Source organism: Electrona antarctica, assembly GCF_951216825.1.
Source record: "Electrona antarctica genome assembly, chromosome: 9".
NCBI classification, from domain to species: domain Eukaryota; kingdom Metazoa; phylum Chordata; class Actinopteri; order Myctophiformes; family Myctophidae; genus Electrona; species Electrona antarctica.
The window spans coordinates 36,833,379-36,853,993 of NC_136790.1; the positions used below are offsets into that span (position 1 = coordinate 36,833,379).

A 20,615-nucleotide genomic window follows, 5' to 3' on the forward strand; every position below is an offset into this window, starting at 1 on the left:
GTACCCCACTTTGAGGTGTCACGTCTTAGGCCTAGATTTAGGGTAGGATTAAACCAGTCTCACTGTAGCCATACAAAGGCCTAGGGTTCCCAGATTGTAAAATGTTGTTCCTCCATCTTGGGAGAGTATGTAGGCCTTTCACTGGACCTCCTAGCCACTAAGATGACCACAGGCCCACCACTTAAAGACCACATGTTAGGGTGCCCAAATCTGAAGTTAGGTGGACAAATGAACTGAAACTGAAGCAATTCAGTAAAGGTCAACGCTTCCTCATGGGGTCATTTTAGGGCCTAGGACCTCCAGTAAAGGGTAAAATACTCTTCTCGGTTGTGGGAACAACATATCCAACGATGAGGACCCCAGGCCCAAAGATGTCCCCCTGGCAACTGTTTCAACTGATGATACGATCTACCACCATGCAGCACATCCTATACACGCCTGTAAACACAGGCCTGCCCTCTTGGGTGGAACCCTCTTCCTGGAGAAAGTGTGCTACCGCTTATAGTTTATATGGCGGCACAAAGATCAGACAAAGCTTGGCCTTGGCCAACCAGTGAAGCCGATTCCCCATTGATCTCCTCCATATGGCAAGTATATGATCATCACCCTATAATGTTCAATTGTGTGCATATACTCCTTTATGGTTCTTTGTATACTATATATGTCCATAAGTACAAACTACTAAGTAAAATATTAAAAAACGTTACGGAAATACAAGCTCATAATGAGAGGGGTAATTACTAGTCAATAATCAAAAATGTAATCAATAGAATAATCACAAAGGAAAATAAATTGATAGTTGCAGCCCTATTAGTCATTTTACCAGTGTTCAATTCCTTGACTAAAACTGTGATGAAAAATGTTCGTTGTACCTTTTTTCACTGACAACTTTGTAAATGGAATTTTATTCAAAAAACCTGCTGTCAAAATTACCACTGAGCTGTGTGCATCAGTTATCTTTTGGGGGTGCTGATGCAGACCTGTCAATCACAGTGTGGAGATGCAGAGAGAGAGAGAGAGAGAGAGAGAGAGAGAGAGAATAGAACACGATCACAGGTAACAGAGACTCATTTCCTGTTCCTATTGTACTGTTACCACAAAAGCATCCATGAAGAAATCTCTAAACATCCAGCAGACATTTCACCTCCTTCCCAGTTCACACATGCTCACAAATAATTGAGGGGCGCCAGCCCCTCCTATATTCAGCTATAGTAGATTTTTGTCTTACACAACAAACATTAAATTCCCATTGACAATGAATGGAGAATTTACGTCATATGTGGACACTGGACAAGCAAATTGGCTATTTTTGTCCTACACAAACATTAAATTCCCATTGACAATGAATGGACGATGATAAGAGCGCCCCTCACTTCACATTATTTTATTTGTATAGATGGATATTTTTAAGAAAGTGGCCCAGACAGTCTCTAATTCAAAGCCCTCATCTAGAGAGAGACTCTGGAGAGATGCCCCCTCAGCCATAGCTGGTTCTAGGACAAGCGTATGCCACCAGATAAGAAAAGCCACTGGACTAAACCAAATTATTGGAAGAAAAAAAAAATCTATCTGACACACCAGAGCTAATTGGAATGCTACTTGACCCACAATGGAGATACACAGTAGCATACCTGATAGTGCTGCCAACGAATATTCCATATTCGAAAGAATATTCAGATATAAAAAAATAAAGAATAATCAAATAAAATATAGGTTTGAATTAAAAAATAATAATAATAAAAATGCTGTGTGAGATCACAGAACCCTCAGTCAGAGACAGCTATTGGAGAAGTCTCCCCTAAGCTGTACTTAATCATACGACAGTGCCGTGTGTAAACGAGAGCCGAGTTAAAAGTCCACAATGCGTCGTTGATGCAACACGTTGTGAGCTTAGTTGTAGATTAATTATTTTTGCCATGCGACACCGGCATACAATGATGAATAAATCAGATGCCTCGCACCACTCTGCACAGACTTCACACTGACCACAGTGACACAGTCGGTGCACCGCCACCCAACCACATAGTTGCCTCTGGACTCAAAGCATAGACTTATAAGCCTTGGAGTCGCTAGGCTTTTGACTTGCCCGGTATTAGAAAGGACACACGTTTAATCACACAATGTTACTTTGATTAACAAATGATAACAGGTCAAGCTGAAACGGTGATTCATCTGCTCACTCAAGGCAGACAGTTTACAGTGAGACTCGACGACCGAAAATGAGATGTAAAAACAATGCATGGATTCTTGTCTCTCACAAAAGCTCCCTCAGTGACACATTTATCTTGTAGCCTACCTTAATTTGATTTAAACCATAACAAATGCATTGCTTTGATTATTTCCCGTTTCATGTAGAGGTAAGAACTTCTATCACAGCAGGCTCAGCACGATGTGCACATCGTTGGAGCGATGCGTGACGCGTCTCTGTTCCCCTTGTATCTAAACTAAACCATTATACAAAAATCAGGCTATTAAGATAATTATGAATCATTCATTTGATCTCGCAAGAGAGCGCATTTCTCAGCACCAGCCGAAACAGGACCGGCGCATATGGAGAAAGAAAGAGAAAGTTTTACTGCATATTAGGTTGCAATATACATTTGAATCATTCGAACCCACGTGGTGGGGAATATTCGAATGTCATTTTTAGCCAAGAACAACTTAAGCACTAATACCTGAGCACCGGGACTGATCCAAAACTAAGGAGATCCTTTACTATACTGTCTACAGACTCAGTCAATAGTGAGCATCAGTGTTAATTGTTCGACGACAAAAACTATGACGGAAAATGTTTGTCGACTACCTTTTTTCACTGACAAAAACAAAATAAAAGCTAAGCTATGATGACTATTAATATAAATAAGAGTATATATTGACAATTTAATCAACATATAAAAATAAAATATCAGGGAGGGACTACTGGAGAAGAGATCTAGTAATTAGAACAAAGACAAGCCATTTTATGTTTGGTTGCGTGCGCTCTGTGTTGCGTTCGGTCTTTTGTGCTTGGAAAATAGCAGATCTGCAAGCTCACAAAACATTGTGAGCTACTCAGCTTGTAGATTGGCTATTTTCAGCATGCAACTGTAGTGTAAAATCAGCCATTACGACGCCATCAAGGCCTGCCAATATAATTATTTGTCGACTTAGTAGATTTAGTAGATTAAAGCTAAAACATATTGGATGACTCAAATATGACTAAAACTAAATGAAATTTTATTCAAAAGACTATGACTACACTAAATAAAAAATGCAACACTATAGTGAGCATACTGTATAGGCTTGTGACTGAGAAAGAGCTCCACAGACAGTATACCCCCTGCTACTGCACACAGAACTTGAAAGTGAGCTACACTAACCTGCCCACCGTACCACAATATCAGAGACCTCTGATGGAGGAATGGACGATGGAATAATGAATGAGAACATAAATGAGACAGCAGATGAAAGAAGAAAAATGAAAGACAAGACCAGGACATTCAGGGCAGTAAATCGGATCTAGCAGTACAGGAACGTGGTGTGCCACAGGGCTCTACCCTAGGCCCACTTCTATTCTCCATCTTTATTAATGATCTTCCCTCAATTTTCTCTGGTTGTAACGTTCAACTCTACGCTGATGATACTGTCATATACACTTCACAAACTAACCTTTCACAAACTCAGTCGACATTGCAACTAAATTTTAATTATCTTGAATCATGGCTTATATCTAATAAATTACTTATCAACAAAACCAAAACAAACACTATGCTCTTCGGGACTAAGCAAAACATTAAAGCACAAACTAACAATCATTCATTCAATATATCCTGTCTTGATGGTACACAACTGGACAGAGTTGAACAATGCAAATATCTTGGTCTCTGGCTCGATTCAAATCTATCATTTAAATGTCATATAGATAACATAGTCCGGAAAATCAACTTTAGTACTGGTGTTCTATATCGTAATAGAAACTGTTTTTCTTTTACAGTAAGAAAAAAACTAGTTCAACAACTCATACTACCAATTCTTGACTATGCAGATGTAGTTTATCAGACTGCCACTAAAACAAACCTTCTTCCCCTGAACTCAGTATATAACCGTTTATGCAGATTTGTCCTTGACTGCCCATATTTGACCCACCACTGTACCTTGTACGAAAACCTCAACTTACCATCTCCCACCTCAAGAAGACACCAGCACTGGCTGCAGTTCATCTTTAAATGCATTCATTTCAATTATCCACAGTATTTAAAACAGCTTATGATACCATACACTTCTACACATCAACTTAGACATTGCTCACAGATTTACTTTAACATACCCACATCAGTTGGCAAAAAATCATTCATGTTCAAAGCTCCTTGTGACTGGAACAATCTACCTGTCCATATACGTTCAATAACATCTTTTCATTTGTTTAAAACTATGCTGTCCTCTCATCTTGAGACTACCTGTTCATGTTTTCACTAATCATCACTGTAATAGATCCATGATGCAATGATCCATGTGTTATGTCTACGTTATGTCCATGTTATGTGAAATGTTGTTTTGTTTTTGTTTTTTGTTTTCCTGTTTGTTTATTTATGAATTGTATTGTTTTGTCTTGTCTTGTTTTTGTCTGGTTGAATTGTCTGTAAAAAGTGTCTTTATGTATGAAGTGTACTTTGTGAATCGCGGACCCCCTTGAAAACGAGATGGTTCATCTCAAGGGATTGTTCCTAATTTCAGACATAAAGAGAGTGACGGAGAGAGAGGGGGGAAGCGAGTGTGTGAGAAAGAGACAGAAAGAGAGATGGTGCATCAGAGAGAGACAGAGAGAGAGAGAAAAGGAGACTGCGTCTCTGGGAGACAGAGACGCAGAGGGGAGACATGCAGAGAGGTTATTTTTTCAGAGGCTTGCAGACAGACATTACCTCAGCTATACTGCAGAGAACAGGACTGTGTGTGTGTGTGTGTGTGTGTGTGTGTGTGTGTGTGCGTGCGTGCGTGCGTGCGTGCGTGCGTGCGTGCGTGCGTGCGTGCGTGCGTGCGTGCGAAAACTGCACCGAACAGCAAACAAATTTGCACTCTCACACAAACACAGGTCCTGGTTGGCAGTGTGTAACCCTCAGCATTGTGTCCAGGGTTAGCAGGTCAACTAGGGTTGCCAACTCCCAGAGTTTCAAATAAGGGACGTAATTTGGCCAGGCGGCAACTGGACAAAAACAAATTTGGTACATTTCGGGCCAAACCCCCCCAATTTCAGGTCTACCGAATTAACCTACCGTTAATCTACCGACTAACCACCTTAAAACGTGTGGTTAATGGTTAGGATTTAGGTTTGGACTAATGAGCGGTCGGACCAGTGCCACGCTACCCAAAAAACCCTGAAATGCATAGAAAACTGCATTTTGGCACAGTTATTATTAATTACCTGCCAGGATTAAAGCAAAAATAAAATCTCACGATTTGGGGAACACTAGTGCTGTTTCTTTAAAAACACAATACAGTATGTAAATTTATGATGTTTTTTATTATTGATCCCACTGACTGTTCTACATACTGCCAACCAGGTGAAGAAATCAGATTGAGGCTTTAACATTTGCTTTTATGAAATATCCCAGACCATTAGGATTTCATGGAAGATGCTTCTTTCTGCACATATTGATATTTTCATTATGCTCTAATATTAAAACAACCGGGAACCATCACCTTACCGTGGTGGGGGGGTTTGTGCGTCCCTATTACCCTGAGAGCTATGTTGTCTGGAGCTTGCGCCCCTGGTAGGGTCTCCCATGACAAACTGGTCTCAGGCGAGGGGCCAGACAAAGAATGGTCCAGGGCAGATCAGCAGGCCCAAAGGGGGCAGCCCCCCCAGCTGGCTATCTGGCGGTAGGCTAATAACCCACTCCAGAGAACCCCTCCTTGTTACGAAACCAATCAGAAATAGCCCGACTGACCCTTGGAATCGACCCCTGCCTGCCCCTGACCAACGATCAATCAATCTCCGACATCCCTTCCGTGTTGCCACATGGAATGTGCAGACACTTCGACGTACAGGACACGCCACTCTTCTATCTCGCGAACTGTCTCGATACAACATCTCCATCGCGGGAATCTGCGAATCACACTGGAGTGATAGCGGTGAGAAATAGAGGGTGACCACAGCTTGGAGAAGATTGGTGAAACTGATTGGCTCTACGCATGGCGATGCCCCCGCCGCCGAGCAAGAGACCTGATGATTATGATGATGAAAGTAGCCGATCTACAAGCTCACAAATGACTGAAATCAGCCATGGCGACTGAGAACTGTAATCCATGTACCTGTGCTTACTGGTGGTTCTCATGTCACTTCTCATTGCATTTTTTCATACAACTCGCGTTCTAAGCCGTGTCGTCGCATATTGTCATGCTTTCAACATTCTGCAAGTTTGTTGTGGCACTGGTTTGCAGTGTTGCCAACTCTCAGTAACGGAAGTAGCTAGTGGCTCTTCCAAAAGTCGCTATAAGTCGCACCGCCCCTTTTAGGCGTCCCTAGCGACTTTAGGCGCCCCTAGCAACGAAAATATGGAGAAACTTCATTCATTCGTATTTGCTGCTGGTTTAAACAAAGTGAAATTTACAAAACCTTACCTCAATTTAAACTAACGTTTAAACGTTGTTTTTCGATCCATAGGCCTAGGAGTTAAGATTGCTTTATGCATTTGAGTGTGTAATTACTAGCAGTGTAAGCTGCTGCTCTGTGCACCATTTGCAACTCGAGCCGTCGGCCGTTAAAATCACTCCCTCCGCCTGCTACCGACACTCCTCGAGGAACAGAGCCGAGAGCCGAGGAAGCCAGATGCGTCGCTCCTGCCCGTGGCGTGCACGTTTGTGTGTGTCACTGACTCACTGAGGAGCAGGCAGGCAGCAAAAATCTCCTATCTCCTGTCAACACGATTTGTCGCAAAATCATCAGAAAAACTAGCTAGATTTGTCGCTAGAAGCTTTTCACTTAACACTTTCCCTCCTGCCACCAGGGCAGGGATCGTGTGGCCAGTGCCAGTCAAATGCGCAAAATACCAAAGTAGAATTAGAAGAGATCCTCTGCAACCAAGGACTATTTAAAGAGGACGAGAAGCAAAGACCGTACGGTGGACTCCATGTTGCTCCCTGGAAGGAAAGAAACATGCGCAGTTGAGACCAGGAAGTTGTACATGACAAATCCTCAAATCATAGATATGGCACAAATGGCCCAGCAGATGGCGTGATGCCACTGAAAGGAGAGATGCTTGTACATAATGTCACGTCTGACCAACATTACTGTCTGTGTGATGCTCCATGCTGGGACTTACTTATCCACTTGCTGTTAAAACGTTAATATAAAAGGTAAAATGCAATGACGTGACATGATATACAAGCATCTCTCCTTTCAGTGGCATCACGCCATCTGCTGGGCCATTTGTCCCATATCTATGATTTGTCATGTATAACTTCCTGGTCTCAACTGCGCATGTTTCTTTCCTTCCAGGGAGCAACATGGAGTCCACCATATAGGGTCTTCGCTTCTTGTCCTTGTCCTTTAAATATAGTCCTTGTCTGCAACCAGGAAGTGCAGCCCCCCAGCATACACACAGTGTGGCTTCAATGTAGGCTGCGCTAGACGGGCGATGTGTTACCTTCTGCGGAAGTAAGAGGCAATTAACCTTCCAAAAACTGGATTTTGGCTCATTTTGAGCAGAAAAAGGAGTAATAAGCACGCGCGCAGCCACGTGCGTGTCGGATCCGTGTGGAGGCTGTCTAACATGTGAGTAAAAAAACAAACAAAAAAAACATATTTTTAATTAACGAATTAAATGACATTAAAGAGAGACGTAATTTCACATTCTGGCACAGGCGGGGTAAGGAGAAATAATTCCGCGACCCTGGCATTAATATGGTTAAGTCGCTAGGGGGGTCAAATGCGTTAATTGGCAACACACCCTGGGAACGATCCCATTCCCAGAGCGTGTGTTTGTGTGTGTGTGTGTGTGTGTGTGTGTGTGTGTGTGTGTGTGTGTGTGTGTGTGTGTGTGTGTGTGTGTGTGTGTGTGTGTGTGTGTGGGGGTATTCCAGTGCATTCTGTGAACTTCCTGTGCAGGGCTTTGCTCCCCATAGGCCATTGAACTGGCCCCATGAAGTGAACGGAGATGTCACAACTCTCCTTCAATGGCTCTAAACCAGAGCCATAGAAACCCTAAGTTGTAGTGTTGGTTTTTGTTTTTTTATATTTTGGGTATTTGTCAGATTGTAGTAACAAGTGATGTCACGGACCACAAGGTGCCATATGGTGGTGCCGACAGCTCGTGTAAAACTGGTACAGTAAAATTAATATTTCATGATTCCAAAATGTTATAAATAGACAAAAACTAAAACTAAGAGCATTTTGTCTCTCATTTCAGTTCCTTTTAGTTAGTTGTGGCAGTGGTGGCCGAACGGATTGCGGAGCGGTCTTGATACCGGAAGGTCGCCAGTTCGAATCAGCGGTCCGACACGTTGAAATTACCACCGCTGAAGTGCCCTTGAACAAGGCATTGAACCACTACGATGAAATGTTCTATGAGCAGGGCCTGGCTGGAAACAAGTTCTTGAGCTTAGCCCAGATACCCTGGGTAAATATAGTAATCATTTCATTTCAGTTATCGTTTATTTATTTATTTAATTCTAGTTCTTTATTTCAGTTAAAGAAAATTATATATTTTTTTCAATTTTGTTATTGGAATCATGAATAACTTCCTGTAAAGGATGTACATACACACATACAGTATACAGTACGTACGTCCGTACAGTAATACAGTACATACGTCCGTATACGTATCGCGAGAACAGTCCGACTGCACGTCCATCGCTGACGACACAAGGGAATTGAGAATCTGTGTCGAGTGGTTGTCTGGAACCACTGATCCGACCAATAGGCCCATATAAGCATATAGACCTGTTTGTGAATAAACGCAGTTCCGACCGTGTTGCCCATATTTGGCCATGCACATATATGGAACCGACCGACTTCAAACTTGTGCGCATCCGCAAGGCGGTGCCTGCCGTTGAGTCATTCGGATATGCGGTTGTCCAGAATCACAGATCTGACTGATAAGCCCATATATGGGCTAATTGGTCGGATCAGCAATTCTGGACAAATAGAACCACATGTCATCAGTATCTGACCATCGATGGGCTGAATAATGAAATCACGGATCTCCTGTATGGGCATAAACGGGACAAGGACACAGACAGTTATAGTGGTATTGCATAACCAAGTGGGGCATACCCACTTTCATACCCAATTTTCAATGTTTCTAATTTGCATCATTCCAAAGTAGATCGACCTAGTCATCATAAATAACTGGCAACAAACTCCTCAGCTTGTCTGTCTTCCTCCTCAGAAAATGGAACTCCACCGCCGCAGAATCAATGTATTGTTACATCACAGGTTTGCAGGTGTAAAGGGGGTGAAATCTGTTTTTGTGCAAGCTCCATCGTTCTTGTCGTTTTCAGAAAGAGACATTAGGCCAAGGTGGTAAAAGTTAGGTATTGTACTTTATAGCAGCAGGTATGTGCATGAGATTAGACATTAAGGTGCAAAAGAGTACCAACGCATTGTCAGGTTTGCATAGAATAATGGTAGTCCACAGAGGGCGGTAACTTTCACAGGTAAAATCCACATGGTAGATCCACAAGGAAAAGTAGTCTGTGGGCAGTCTGGTGACAGGCAGTGTCCAGGCCTTGCTCAACAGTCTGATGGTAGCCAGGTAGTCTACCTAGTACCAGGTGGTCTGGGGAGGGAATTCCCACCTTGCATGCCTATATATCTGATCAATCTGATTCTTAAGGTGTTCATTCACACCCTCAAGATGTGCATTCCGGTCCTCAAGATCCGCATTCTGGTCTTTAAGGTCTGCATTCTGATCATCAAGGCATGCAATGTCGTTCTCAAGATCTGCATTCTGGTCCTTAAGTTGTGCATTCTGATCATCAAGGCATGCAATCTGGTCCTCAAGATCCGCATTCTGGCCATCAAGGTATGTCATCTGGTCCTCAAGATCTGCATTCTTGCCGTCAAGGCATGCAATCTGGTCCTCAAGATCTGCATTCTTGCCGTCAAGGCATGCAATCTGGTCCTCAAGATCTGCATTCTGGTCCTTAAGGTCTGCATTATGGCCTTCGAGATCGGCATTCCAGTCATTAAGGTCTGCATTCTGGTCCTTAAGGTCTGCATTCTGGTCCTTAAATTGTGCATTCTGGCCATCAAGGCATGTAATCTGGTCACCAAGATCTGCATTCCGGTCCTTAAAGTATGCAATCTGGTCCTTGAAGTACACATTCTGGTCCTTAAGGTCTGTATTCTGGACCTTAAGGTGCACATTCTGGCCACTAAGATCTGCATTCCGGTCCTTAAGGTCTGCAATCTGGTCCTTGAAGTACACATTCTGGTTCTTAAGGTCTGTATTCTGGACCTTAAGGTGCACATCCTGGTCCTTAAGGTCTGCATTGTGGACCTTAAGGTCTGCATTCTGGACCTTAAGGTCTGCATTCTGGACCTTAAGGTCTGCATTCTGGTCCTTAAGGTCTGCATTGTGGACCTTAAGGTCTGCATTGTGGACCCTAAGGTCTGCATTCTGGTCCTTAAGGTCTGCATTCAGGTCCTTAACGTCTGCATTCAGGTCTGCATTCTGGTCCTTAACGTCTGCATTCTTGTCATTAGGGTCTGCATTCTGGTCCTTAAGGTTTGCATTCTGGTCCTTAAGGTCTGCATACTTGTCATTAAGGTCTGCATTCTGGTCCTCTCTCACGTCTTCTAAAGTCGTAATGTCCAAATGGTCACAGGAGGAGGGTTCAGCAGGTGGTGGGTTCTGTAGCTCTGGCTCTATCACTTGAGCACTAGTTGTCTCTGGGAGGTCAGTCCCATCTTCCAGTGCATTCTCTGACCTCTCAACATCCCACCCCCCCTCATTTACAATTGTCCATCCAGAGAATGGCTCTGCATCACTTGATGACATCATCTGTCCTTTTGTCCGCTAGCAGGCAGTGAGGACCCTTGACTTTATATGTACGTCAAATCAAAGATGTTTTGGCGACGAGCAACTTCAAACGTTGTTGCAAGTATCGTCAGATAAGTTTATGCCACAAAGGTAGGTGGAAGGACCCAGAGGCGGCCTCAGGGGAACACAAAAGCAGAAACGTCCTTAGTACCGTAGGATCTGTATGTACAGCTTATTCACACAGACCACAGGAAACAATAGCAAAACAGGAGACTATGTCAACTATATTGACTGCCAAGAACTTGCCTCCACTGCAAACAGGCTCAATGTTCTGAAAGAGTTATGGAGACAGGTATGCACTTACAGTATATAGCCTACTGTTGTATATCACTCGCTGACGATACTCAATAACTGTAATCGCTCAGCTCCATATATGGGCACAAAAGGGGTGACACACACACACAGATCTCCATATCAGGGACGTAGGAAGGGCTATAGACCTGGGGGGGTCCATTTCTGACCGGCCCCAGGGAGTTCTGACCGAAAATCGGGTTCGGGTCGGGATCGGATCGGGTCCCGACCCGAACCCGATTTAGCTTAGATCTGCTATTTTCAGATGACCTCTCTTTAGTAGGTACTGGACCTCTTCTTCAATAGTCCCTCCCCAACATTTTAGTCTAGTTTTTATTTGTTGATGATATCATCAGTATTTAGTCGTAGTTTTAGTCATCATAGCTTAGATTTTATTTCGTTTTTGTCATTGAAAAAAGATAGTCGACAAACTTTTTTGTCATAGTTTTAGTCGAAGGAATTAGCACTATAGTAGGATAGTAGGATAAGTCACATTGTCGAAAATCTGGTTATTATACCGAAGAAACCCAACTGTAAATATGAACAGAACACAGACATAATTATAAAAGTTTTATTTTAAATTGAAGGCTAACTGAAATGTGTCAGAGTCATACCATGTAGCGTGACAACAACCATAAAACCATTGTCTTCTGTTATTTAACAAAGGAAAATAAACATTACAAACAGACAGAGCAGACATTACAAACCCAGTAACATTTGAACAATCATTATAAATAAAAACAAAATGCTTTGTTTTAATACACAAATAAGCAAATATTATTGTGTAGAATAAGTAGGCCTCTATATGTATTTATATACTGTAATATGGTTGGCTTGCGACGTGATTCCATGCTCTAGCAGATTCGGACACAGAAGGAAATGAGCTTTTTACACCACAAAACACAGGGTTGTCTTTGTTCAGACAGTACAAAAATCCGATTTCATTTCACAAATCTGATCTTTCGTTTCAAGTGATCAGACTGGATTTGTGTATTCAGACGACGTCGGCCTATCTGCATTGGTTCCTGCTAACGATATAGTATTAGTGACATATAGGCGTGAGAAATGCTTAACTCATGCTCCGCCATACGAAAGCTGGTGTCGCTCGCCTAGACAAGCATATTATAGCTACTTGCAGATCGGCTATTGATAGCATCGCAGGGCGTAGTATAAATCAGGCTTACATTTCCCAGTCTCCAGACTTGGACACATCTTCATGAATCAGATTTCAAACCACGTAGGAATGTGGTTCAACCCGGAATCGCAAATATCTGTTTCCCAGGTGTGTGTGTGTGTGTTTGCTGATCTGACTTGATAAAAAAACAACCTGATTCCAATCTGTATTTACTATTTAGGCCAAAAATCGGATTTGGGTCACCGGTCTGAACATAGCCGTAGTTCTGCAGTTGTCTCTCATTTATTATAAGCCTGAGGGGAAGAGCGCAGAACCTTGTGCTAAAATGGGTGTTGGGGAACGACCACAACCCAGAACGTTTCTAAAGTTCAAACAGGTACCACTTTGTACCACAAGTCTGTTGTCCTTTTTTAATAGAGGCTTAATTAAATACACAACTTCAAATACATACTGCAACCAAACAAAGAGCGTTTTTCATTTTGAATTGTCAGAGAAGAGGCGCTAATGTCGCGCTGATTTTGGAGAGCGGAGCGGAGCGGGTCAGAACACAGTGAAATATATCACCTTTTAAGAAAGAAATAATGCAAAAACAAAAGACAGTTCAAGTTAGTTGGACTCGTCTATTTTCGGCTACTGGAGCCTCAATTAGGATGAATCCTTCTTTGGAAACGCCTTTTACCACTTTGTGAACAGAAGAACTAGGCTGTTGAGTGTTTGTGGATCGCTAAATATTGCTAGACAAGCCATTTTGGTAGCTTTAAGCCACAATATTCCCACTCCGTGACTATTGCTTTTTAACCACTTTCCAAACGGCATCCCTATTTTGGGCATGTCATTATAGATGACAATTTTCCCAAAATGTTCAGGAATACAACAAATAAGACAAAGTATTGTTAAGTACTGGTTAAGATACTATAGATACTATGATACTATAGCATCGCTGTAGCCAGGTGACAAAACCACAGATCCATATTTTGTTACACTGTAAAAAAAAAAGTGAATTGATTTGAATCGTTTAAGCTTTGTAAAAGGCAATAACAGCAGAGTATTTGACAAGCTCAAGTTTTTTTTCTTTTTCTTTTTTTTTTAAATAGTGAACATCTCTTCCCCCATGTTGGACATCACACAAAAGGCACAAATCTAAACACTGCATCAGGAGGAGAGACCATGAACGGATGATTGGGAGCTGGTAAAGTGAACAACCTTGGACTGATTCTGACTCGTAAGTGAAAGCCGTGTTAAATTAAAGCTGCAATCCGTAACGTTTATTGTCCTACCTGGGACTGGAAACTGGGTCCCCTAACACTGCCGAGCTGAGCTAATACAGAAAGTACGTTTGGACAGAGGAAAAATTGCCTTTTGAGATTCATGCAATCAATACCTCTTGTCAACCAGTAGGCGTCCTAACCGGACACAGGATATAAATCTGAGATCATAGACCAATTACAACCACCGCAGTTGTTACTAATTGCTTTAATATACTCTAATTCTCTAAATAACATTTATTCCCTAAAAAGTTGTGGATTGCAGCGTTAACTTGTTAAATCGACCCAAATGGGTCCATTTCTATTTGGATAATGCAGGTTTAATTTAACACAACACTTCACTGTGTAGGCCGAGTTCACAGACTTCAAAGCACACTAACAAGCATGTCTACGCACAAAAAGGTGTTCTTGCCAGTACACCAACAAGTATACTTGAAATCGGGAGCACTTTGCAAGTGTTTACAACAAGGACTCAGTCAGTAACATGTCAAGCTCAGATGTTAGGTAGTTTTACAATTGGAAGTAAATCCTGATTCATACTTTGTCGCCCGACCGTGTCACTTGTTGAAAATAGCCGACCTACAAGTTTACGTTTAACACATCTCAGACGCGACGTGCTGTGATCTTGTAGTTCTGCTATTTCAATGCGTGACACAGTAGTGCGACGGAGCATACATTTGCCTTGAGACACTCGATCCCTTACTGTACAGTATTTGTCTGAACAAAGGATTGGAGTAAAAAACAACCTTTTTTAAGAACTAGACTGAACAGTAATAATAATAAAAATAACAATAAAAAAAACAATTACAATTCTCACACTACGTTAAAATAGAACTAATGTTATCAAAAGGCAAATAGTAGGTGTATTGCAACTTTCTGCGGCATAACTATCAAAAAGGACTATCTATCTTCAACATCATCATCATCATCATCACTATCATCATCATCATCATCATCATCATCATCATCCAATCATCATCTGAGACAGTAAGGGAAGGTGTGGCTTGGGATGATTGACAGCCCAAAGTAGCCACTCACATTTGCCCGTCTCAGTGCAGGCAGGCACACTTGTACGTTTGAAAACAATAATAAAACCCTGAACATGTATGAGAGACTGAAGGACCCAGCCAGTCAACGAGAGCACGGCTGGCCTGAACGGAGCTCTGCTATTGGACTACAGGCATCTCTAGGAAACAGGAAGAGTTCATTAGGACAGGAAGAGGAGGGGAGGTTGCGGAACACAAATCGATTCTGGAGGCACAAGGTGTGTGTCTGTGTGTGTGTGTGTGTGTGTATGTGCGTGTTTGTGTGTGCGTCGTAGGTCTGTGTGTGTGTGTGTGTATATGTCTGTGTATATGTCTGTTTATTTACTTTTCGTCTAGACAGTTGGAGGTCGTTCTCAGGAGTTAGTGAACAGTGACAATGCACCCACGCGTACATGCACACCCACATATTTCCCCCTCCCCCCCAACACACACACACACACACACACACACACACACACACACACACACACACACACATACAAAATACAGGGGGGAAAAACGACCTCCATCGCTGACTCAGAAAGTCTGTGTCTGGGTGTATGTGTGCCTGCGTCTCTCTGTGTGTGTGTGTGTGTGTGTGTGTGCGTGTGTGCGTGCGTGCGTGCGTGCGTGCGTGCGTGCGTGCGTGCGTGCGTGCGTCTATGTGTCTCTGTGCGCGCGTGCGCATGTGTTCCTGTGGACCTCCGAAGGAGTCACCTCCGTTCAGCCTCTCCCCCCTCCCCCTCATGTTGTCAGCCAGGACACTTGATTTTTTTTCCCTGAAGTGAGCGGACTGGTTCCGACCTGAGATCCCACTGAAATACGACACCAACACACTGGACTCACAGTTTCTAACACCACACTGTGCACAACAGTCATGTCCTGCCACGTACCCCCATGAAGGGATCTCTAGAAGCCAACAACGCCTTGCATCGCGTCACATTGTTGGCTCGTAGATGTGTTCTTTCAGGCTGTGCAATGTAAAAACTTACATCAATTGAATGATTGAGTGATCAGAATGTCTCTCTAGCTCTAACTACATTGTCAGGTCAGGTATTTTTTGTCCGATCAGGAGATAGAACCCCACAAATATAATTGATCTAGCTTCAATTTTATAGTGTTCCAGTTCCAATTTAGTCTGATTATTTTTTTCTTTTTTTCCAATTTCAGTTTGTTTTATCCTGCATGCTGTATATGAGTTCTCTCTACTGATTGGATGAAATTTGTATCCTTAAAATTTTATTTGTAGCTGGTGAGACAATGGAATATTAACACTTAATTAGTTACAGGCCAATTAAGACACCTTCAAGCTGGAGGGTGTTGGTTTTGGATTGGAATTAAAACTAGTACACTGGACATTCTGTGGAACGGAACGTGACTGGACATCCCTGCTACTTCCTGGATGTCAGATCGTAGACCAGTGGGTTCAGATCCCCCCAGCCCGCTGTATACCCGCTGCCAACCCACCCAGGACACCACAACTACTGTACCACCCAGACGCAGCGGCCTAGTCCAAACACAACACCACCACTGTTCACCTTGCTCTAAAAATGCACTGTTAATCCCAAACCACATCAGTCGCAACTCCTTGCAAGAAAACAGTTTTAAGTCATGTCACACCAATGCAACTCCATTGGGGATAATGGTTGGCATGTTGCAAGGAGTTGCGAGTAGTTGCACAGTAGGCTGGTAGATGTGAATGTAAAGAAGGAAAGAGGTAGAGTGGAAATAGGAAGGTTGGAAGGATAGAAAATGAAACGTAACAACTCGAGCCTATGTGAGTTCGCTAGCTTGTTGTATTTGGACCGGACTGCTGCCGAGAGGTCAAAGGCGATTCTTTGATGATTCAAGCCTTTGTTTGGAAGTGGTTTGGTCTGTGTCCCTGCGGAGGGCGCTGTTGCATAAAGACTGGACACAGAAAGGGTCTGCTTCCACCAACACACTGCTCACATCAGGACAGATCAATTCCGTCTACTGTCCTCTCCTCAGCCCAGTGACCACACGTTGCATTTTTACTGAATCACTTTGAGTTTATGTTTGCCATTCATTAAGATTACATACAAGCTGTAGGAAAATTAGTATTGTTTGTTGTTCTCATTAGCGAGTAGGGCTGGGGTTTGATTGAACATTGTTTATTTTTATGAATCAATGTTGAATTTTTCTAATGGATAATATATCCACTTCAGTGGGACACTCTTTGAATGGACAACACAAGACAAGCTGCTATTAGATCACGTGTGTCACTTTTTAACACACTCGTGTGACTCGTTTTTGACAACCAGTCCTGTGGTGCATTCAAAACACACGTGAATAGTTCCGTTTTAAAAGAAAGAAAAAGCTGGCAACAAATCTTCAAAAGTGATTGTTTTGTCTTGTTAAAGTAAAGATATGGCTTATAATATAAATAATGATTAAAGGCACAAAAATCTAAACAGACAATGGTATTTCTTGAAGGAATGTATAAGTAAACAATACGATTGAATGCTTTACGTTTTATGGTAATGCATGTAGAACTTTTTTATTTCGTTTTTTTTATACATAAAAAATAAGGATCTAGTTGGATCTAAGGGGCTCTTATGGACTACTTGTCCTTCTAGGATTTACAGGAACACAAGGCTTTCATTTGGTTTGGATCAAAGATTTGTCTTTCTCACAACATGGAAACCATTTTGAAACGGAACTCTTCACAGTCTTCTCAAAGAGTGTCTCACGGAAACGAACAGACTCCATTTGTATCATATAATAAAACTGTGTGTGTGAGTTTTTTGTTTAGTTTTTTTGGAGCAGCAGTGTGTTGGTGAAAGCAGACCTTGACTGTAAACCCTGGCTGACTGTAGATTGTATCTCTCCTGCTGCAGTAAAGTGCTCAGAGATACCTGCAGAGATACCAGAGGGCAGTGTCATATTTGGCCCAGAACAGTGCACAATCTACACCCGTGTATCACACCTTGTGGGCGACTAATGCACACCAAAGTAGCGCACTAGAATTATAAGGTGTCGTTTTCTCTCCATTAATCTCTCGCTCACTCGATAAAAGAAATTTAAAACCTCACCTTCAAAACGCAGCCGCGTCAAAAGGTTTACTCCGCTTAAATTCTACTTCAAATTCTACTCTTACAATACATTATTGTCTTGATTATGCATCATATATTCAGTAACTCATTCTCTGTGGAAGCTACTCTGATTAGGGGCGAGTGAATTTAAGCAGATGGACTTGTTTGGTTGAGATAGCGTGCCAATGTGACAGCAAGTTCATCCAGTAGGAAGTGAGAGAAAGCTTTGAGGAGTTTCTGATTGGGCCCTATAGGTTAACATCCTGACTCGTGATTGGCTCGCAGGACCCGAACATTTGCATAAACCAATTTTTTTTTAATGATATCTATGGTATAATAATGGTTGGGTTCTAGACCACAGAGCTACATCTAAGTCAGGACAATCCCATTGATATGTTAGTGTGATACAGGAAATTGTGCACTGGACTGGGTCCGTCCCTCTGGTAAGTTAGAAACAGTGGCAGTAGGCCTCTGGACCACCCCCCTCCCCCCAGACAGAGCTCCTTCACAATAAGAGTCTCTCTCACATGTTCCATCTCAGCATACTCAAAAATAGTGCAATTCTTCAAGCATTTTATATAAATAACTCTAAATTCGTGCTTCTAAGTTTGTTTTTCAGTTTGCATACATGTGAATATATACTGTATATATATATGCTTACATGTATGCAGCACAATGTCAAAACACGAATACGTTGGCACCCCAACAGATTACCATCACGTTTCTTTTGAGCTAGACAACATATAAAAACAAAAAAATGTATCTTTTTCTTTTAGAATCCTTAAAATTTAGAAAAATACGCTTACTTTCTTATCTTATCTCTCTTATCAAACATATTGCAGATTTTCCTCTACACGGTGAACAGTCTTGAATCTTGTGCAAACTTCTCTTAAAGAGAAAAGTTAAGCTTAAGCATAAAAAAGGAACTTGTCAAGTATATGATGGCGACTCAGATGGTTCACATACGTGTGCAACACCAGGCTTTTAAGCTCTCGGAATTTAGCATTGATCTTTGACTGACAGGCTATCTGAAGCTAATGCTAACAACAACACTATCAGGAAACAGATTGAAACGCTATAACCCTGGCCAGCATGCCAACATGCTATTACGCTAAACTGCTAATGTGATATCATGCTAACATGCCTCGTGATAGAGCTAAAACCTGACACAGGAGTCCGTATCGATAGCTTGCATTGTCCACAATACGTCACGGACATAAGCAGACTGAACCAAACTGATATAGGTATGGAAGATATCCGTGATTTCTCACCGACAGAAATCTCACTTTTGGATAAGGAAACACAACTAAACGGAACTGTTTTGGCTAAACACCAACGGTAAAACTGTCAGATAAAGCAGCGATAGGGAGATTATCACTAGGAATCAACAAAATAAACAAACAAAATGTCAGATAACATCTGAAGATTGCAACATTTCGTTGTTCGCCAGGATATAACTTTTTTTAAGCAAATGAAAACAACAACAAAAAAGCTGTAAGCGCAAATAAGACGAACAAAAACATAACCAAACAAGTAAATATTTATAACAATTAATAAAGACTAGAGTTGTGAAGTGTATCTGATATTATAGATGGGTGGTGATTGGGGGGAGATAAAGGGTGCATGTTAACGGAAGGGGTGGGGGAGGGCTTTAATAAACCCCCCCATTCCTGGATCCTCAATCCCCAACCTTACACTACCACCTCCACCACCACCAGCATCATTTTTATATGAAGTGCTCCTTAGGCAGGAAAGTAGTAGTAGAGAAACAGGAATTACCAGGTCTTCTCTCATATCCTGCGGATTGTTAACGTCATTTTGTTTTCGTGTTAACCCCCCCTCCAGTGGGGTAATAAGGACTGTTTCCCTGCCTCCTCATCCCAGCCTGACACACACAGGGGCAGTTTCAACTTCTTGCTGAAGTGAACCTGCCCTTGAAGGCTGAAATTAGCTTCAGCATCTTTCAATCCACAACCTTGTTATTCTCAACATTTAGAATTTCAAGGAAACCCTTCCGCCCAATCTGTGGGACCCCAATCTACAACGGAAAATCCTAATTTAACTCTGAGAGGGTACAATACACTCTGAGTTATAGACCTGTAAGGGTCCATTTGGACCCCTGGTGATGGATGCTTTGTCTCCCCCTCCCATTGATTACACCATATATGGGCTTGTCCTGTTTGGTTTTACAACCAAATGTCAAGACTCGTTTACCATTGGCTAGGAATGAGGAAGCAGGGACGGGGACGGGGGAGCTTCAAACTAAAAACGGGAGCACAGAAACGCTCACACCTGCTGAGGCTTGTGGGATTTCTCCTTTGTGTTCCGGGCGTTTCTGTTGGCCACACTTCCTGGAGTGGGCGGGGCTTGCGGTGGCTGCTGAGAGTGGGGCAGCGGCCGGAGCAGGCCGTGTATGAGCGAGGAGGACGGGGGCGGCGCCTGCGAAGGCACCGGGACAGTCCGATGGGTGTGGTCGGGGTGGGGCAGGGACGTGGGGTGGTAGTAGTGTCCGATCACCTCGCTGTAGGCCGGGGGAGCTCCTTCTACTCCGGAGCCCTGCTTCTGCTGCCTGGACGAGGCCTCCTGGCCTTCCAACACGCTGATGCCCGCGTGAACGCTGGGGGGAGGAGCCTGCAGGCTGGGAGCACAACACACAACAAGGAGGTGTCATGCTGCGTTCACAGTGGCAGCTACAGAGATACAGGCCGCCATACATTTTCAATGGAAGCCACCGACATGAAGATACAACGCTACAGGCTACCATTCATTGGAACACAATGACATGAAGATACAAAGGGAAGCCTAATATGTGTATGGCTGCTACA

The 20,615-nt window shown here is 42.7% G+C and overlaps 1 protein-coding gene across 1 annotated transcript in view; it reads right to left on the reverse strand.

Annotated features, from left to right (window-relative positions):
- Window positions 1-16,320: 16,320 nt before the first annotated feature.
- pmepa1 (prostate transmembrane protein, androgen induced 1) overlaps window positions 16,321-20,615 on the reverse strand; it is a 43,079-nt gene continuing 38,784 nt past the window's right edge. The window contains exon 5 of the mRNA XM_079509947.1: window positions 16,321-20,428. Coding sequence (XP_079366073.1) covers window positions 20,077-20,428 — 352 coding nt within the window. The 3' untranslated portion in view covers window positions 16,321-20,076. The remainder of the gene's footprint in view (window positions 20,429-20,615) is intronic.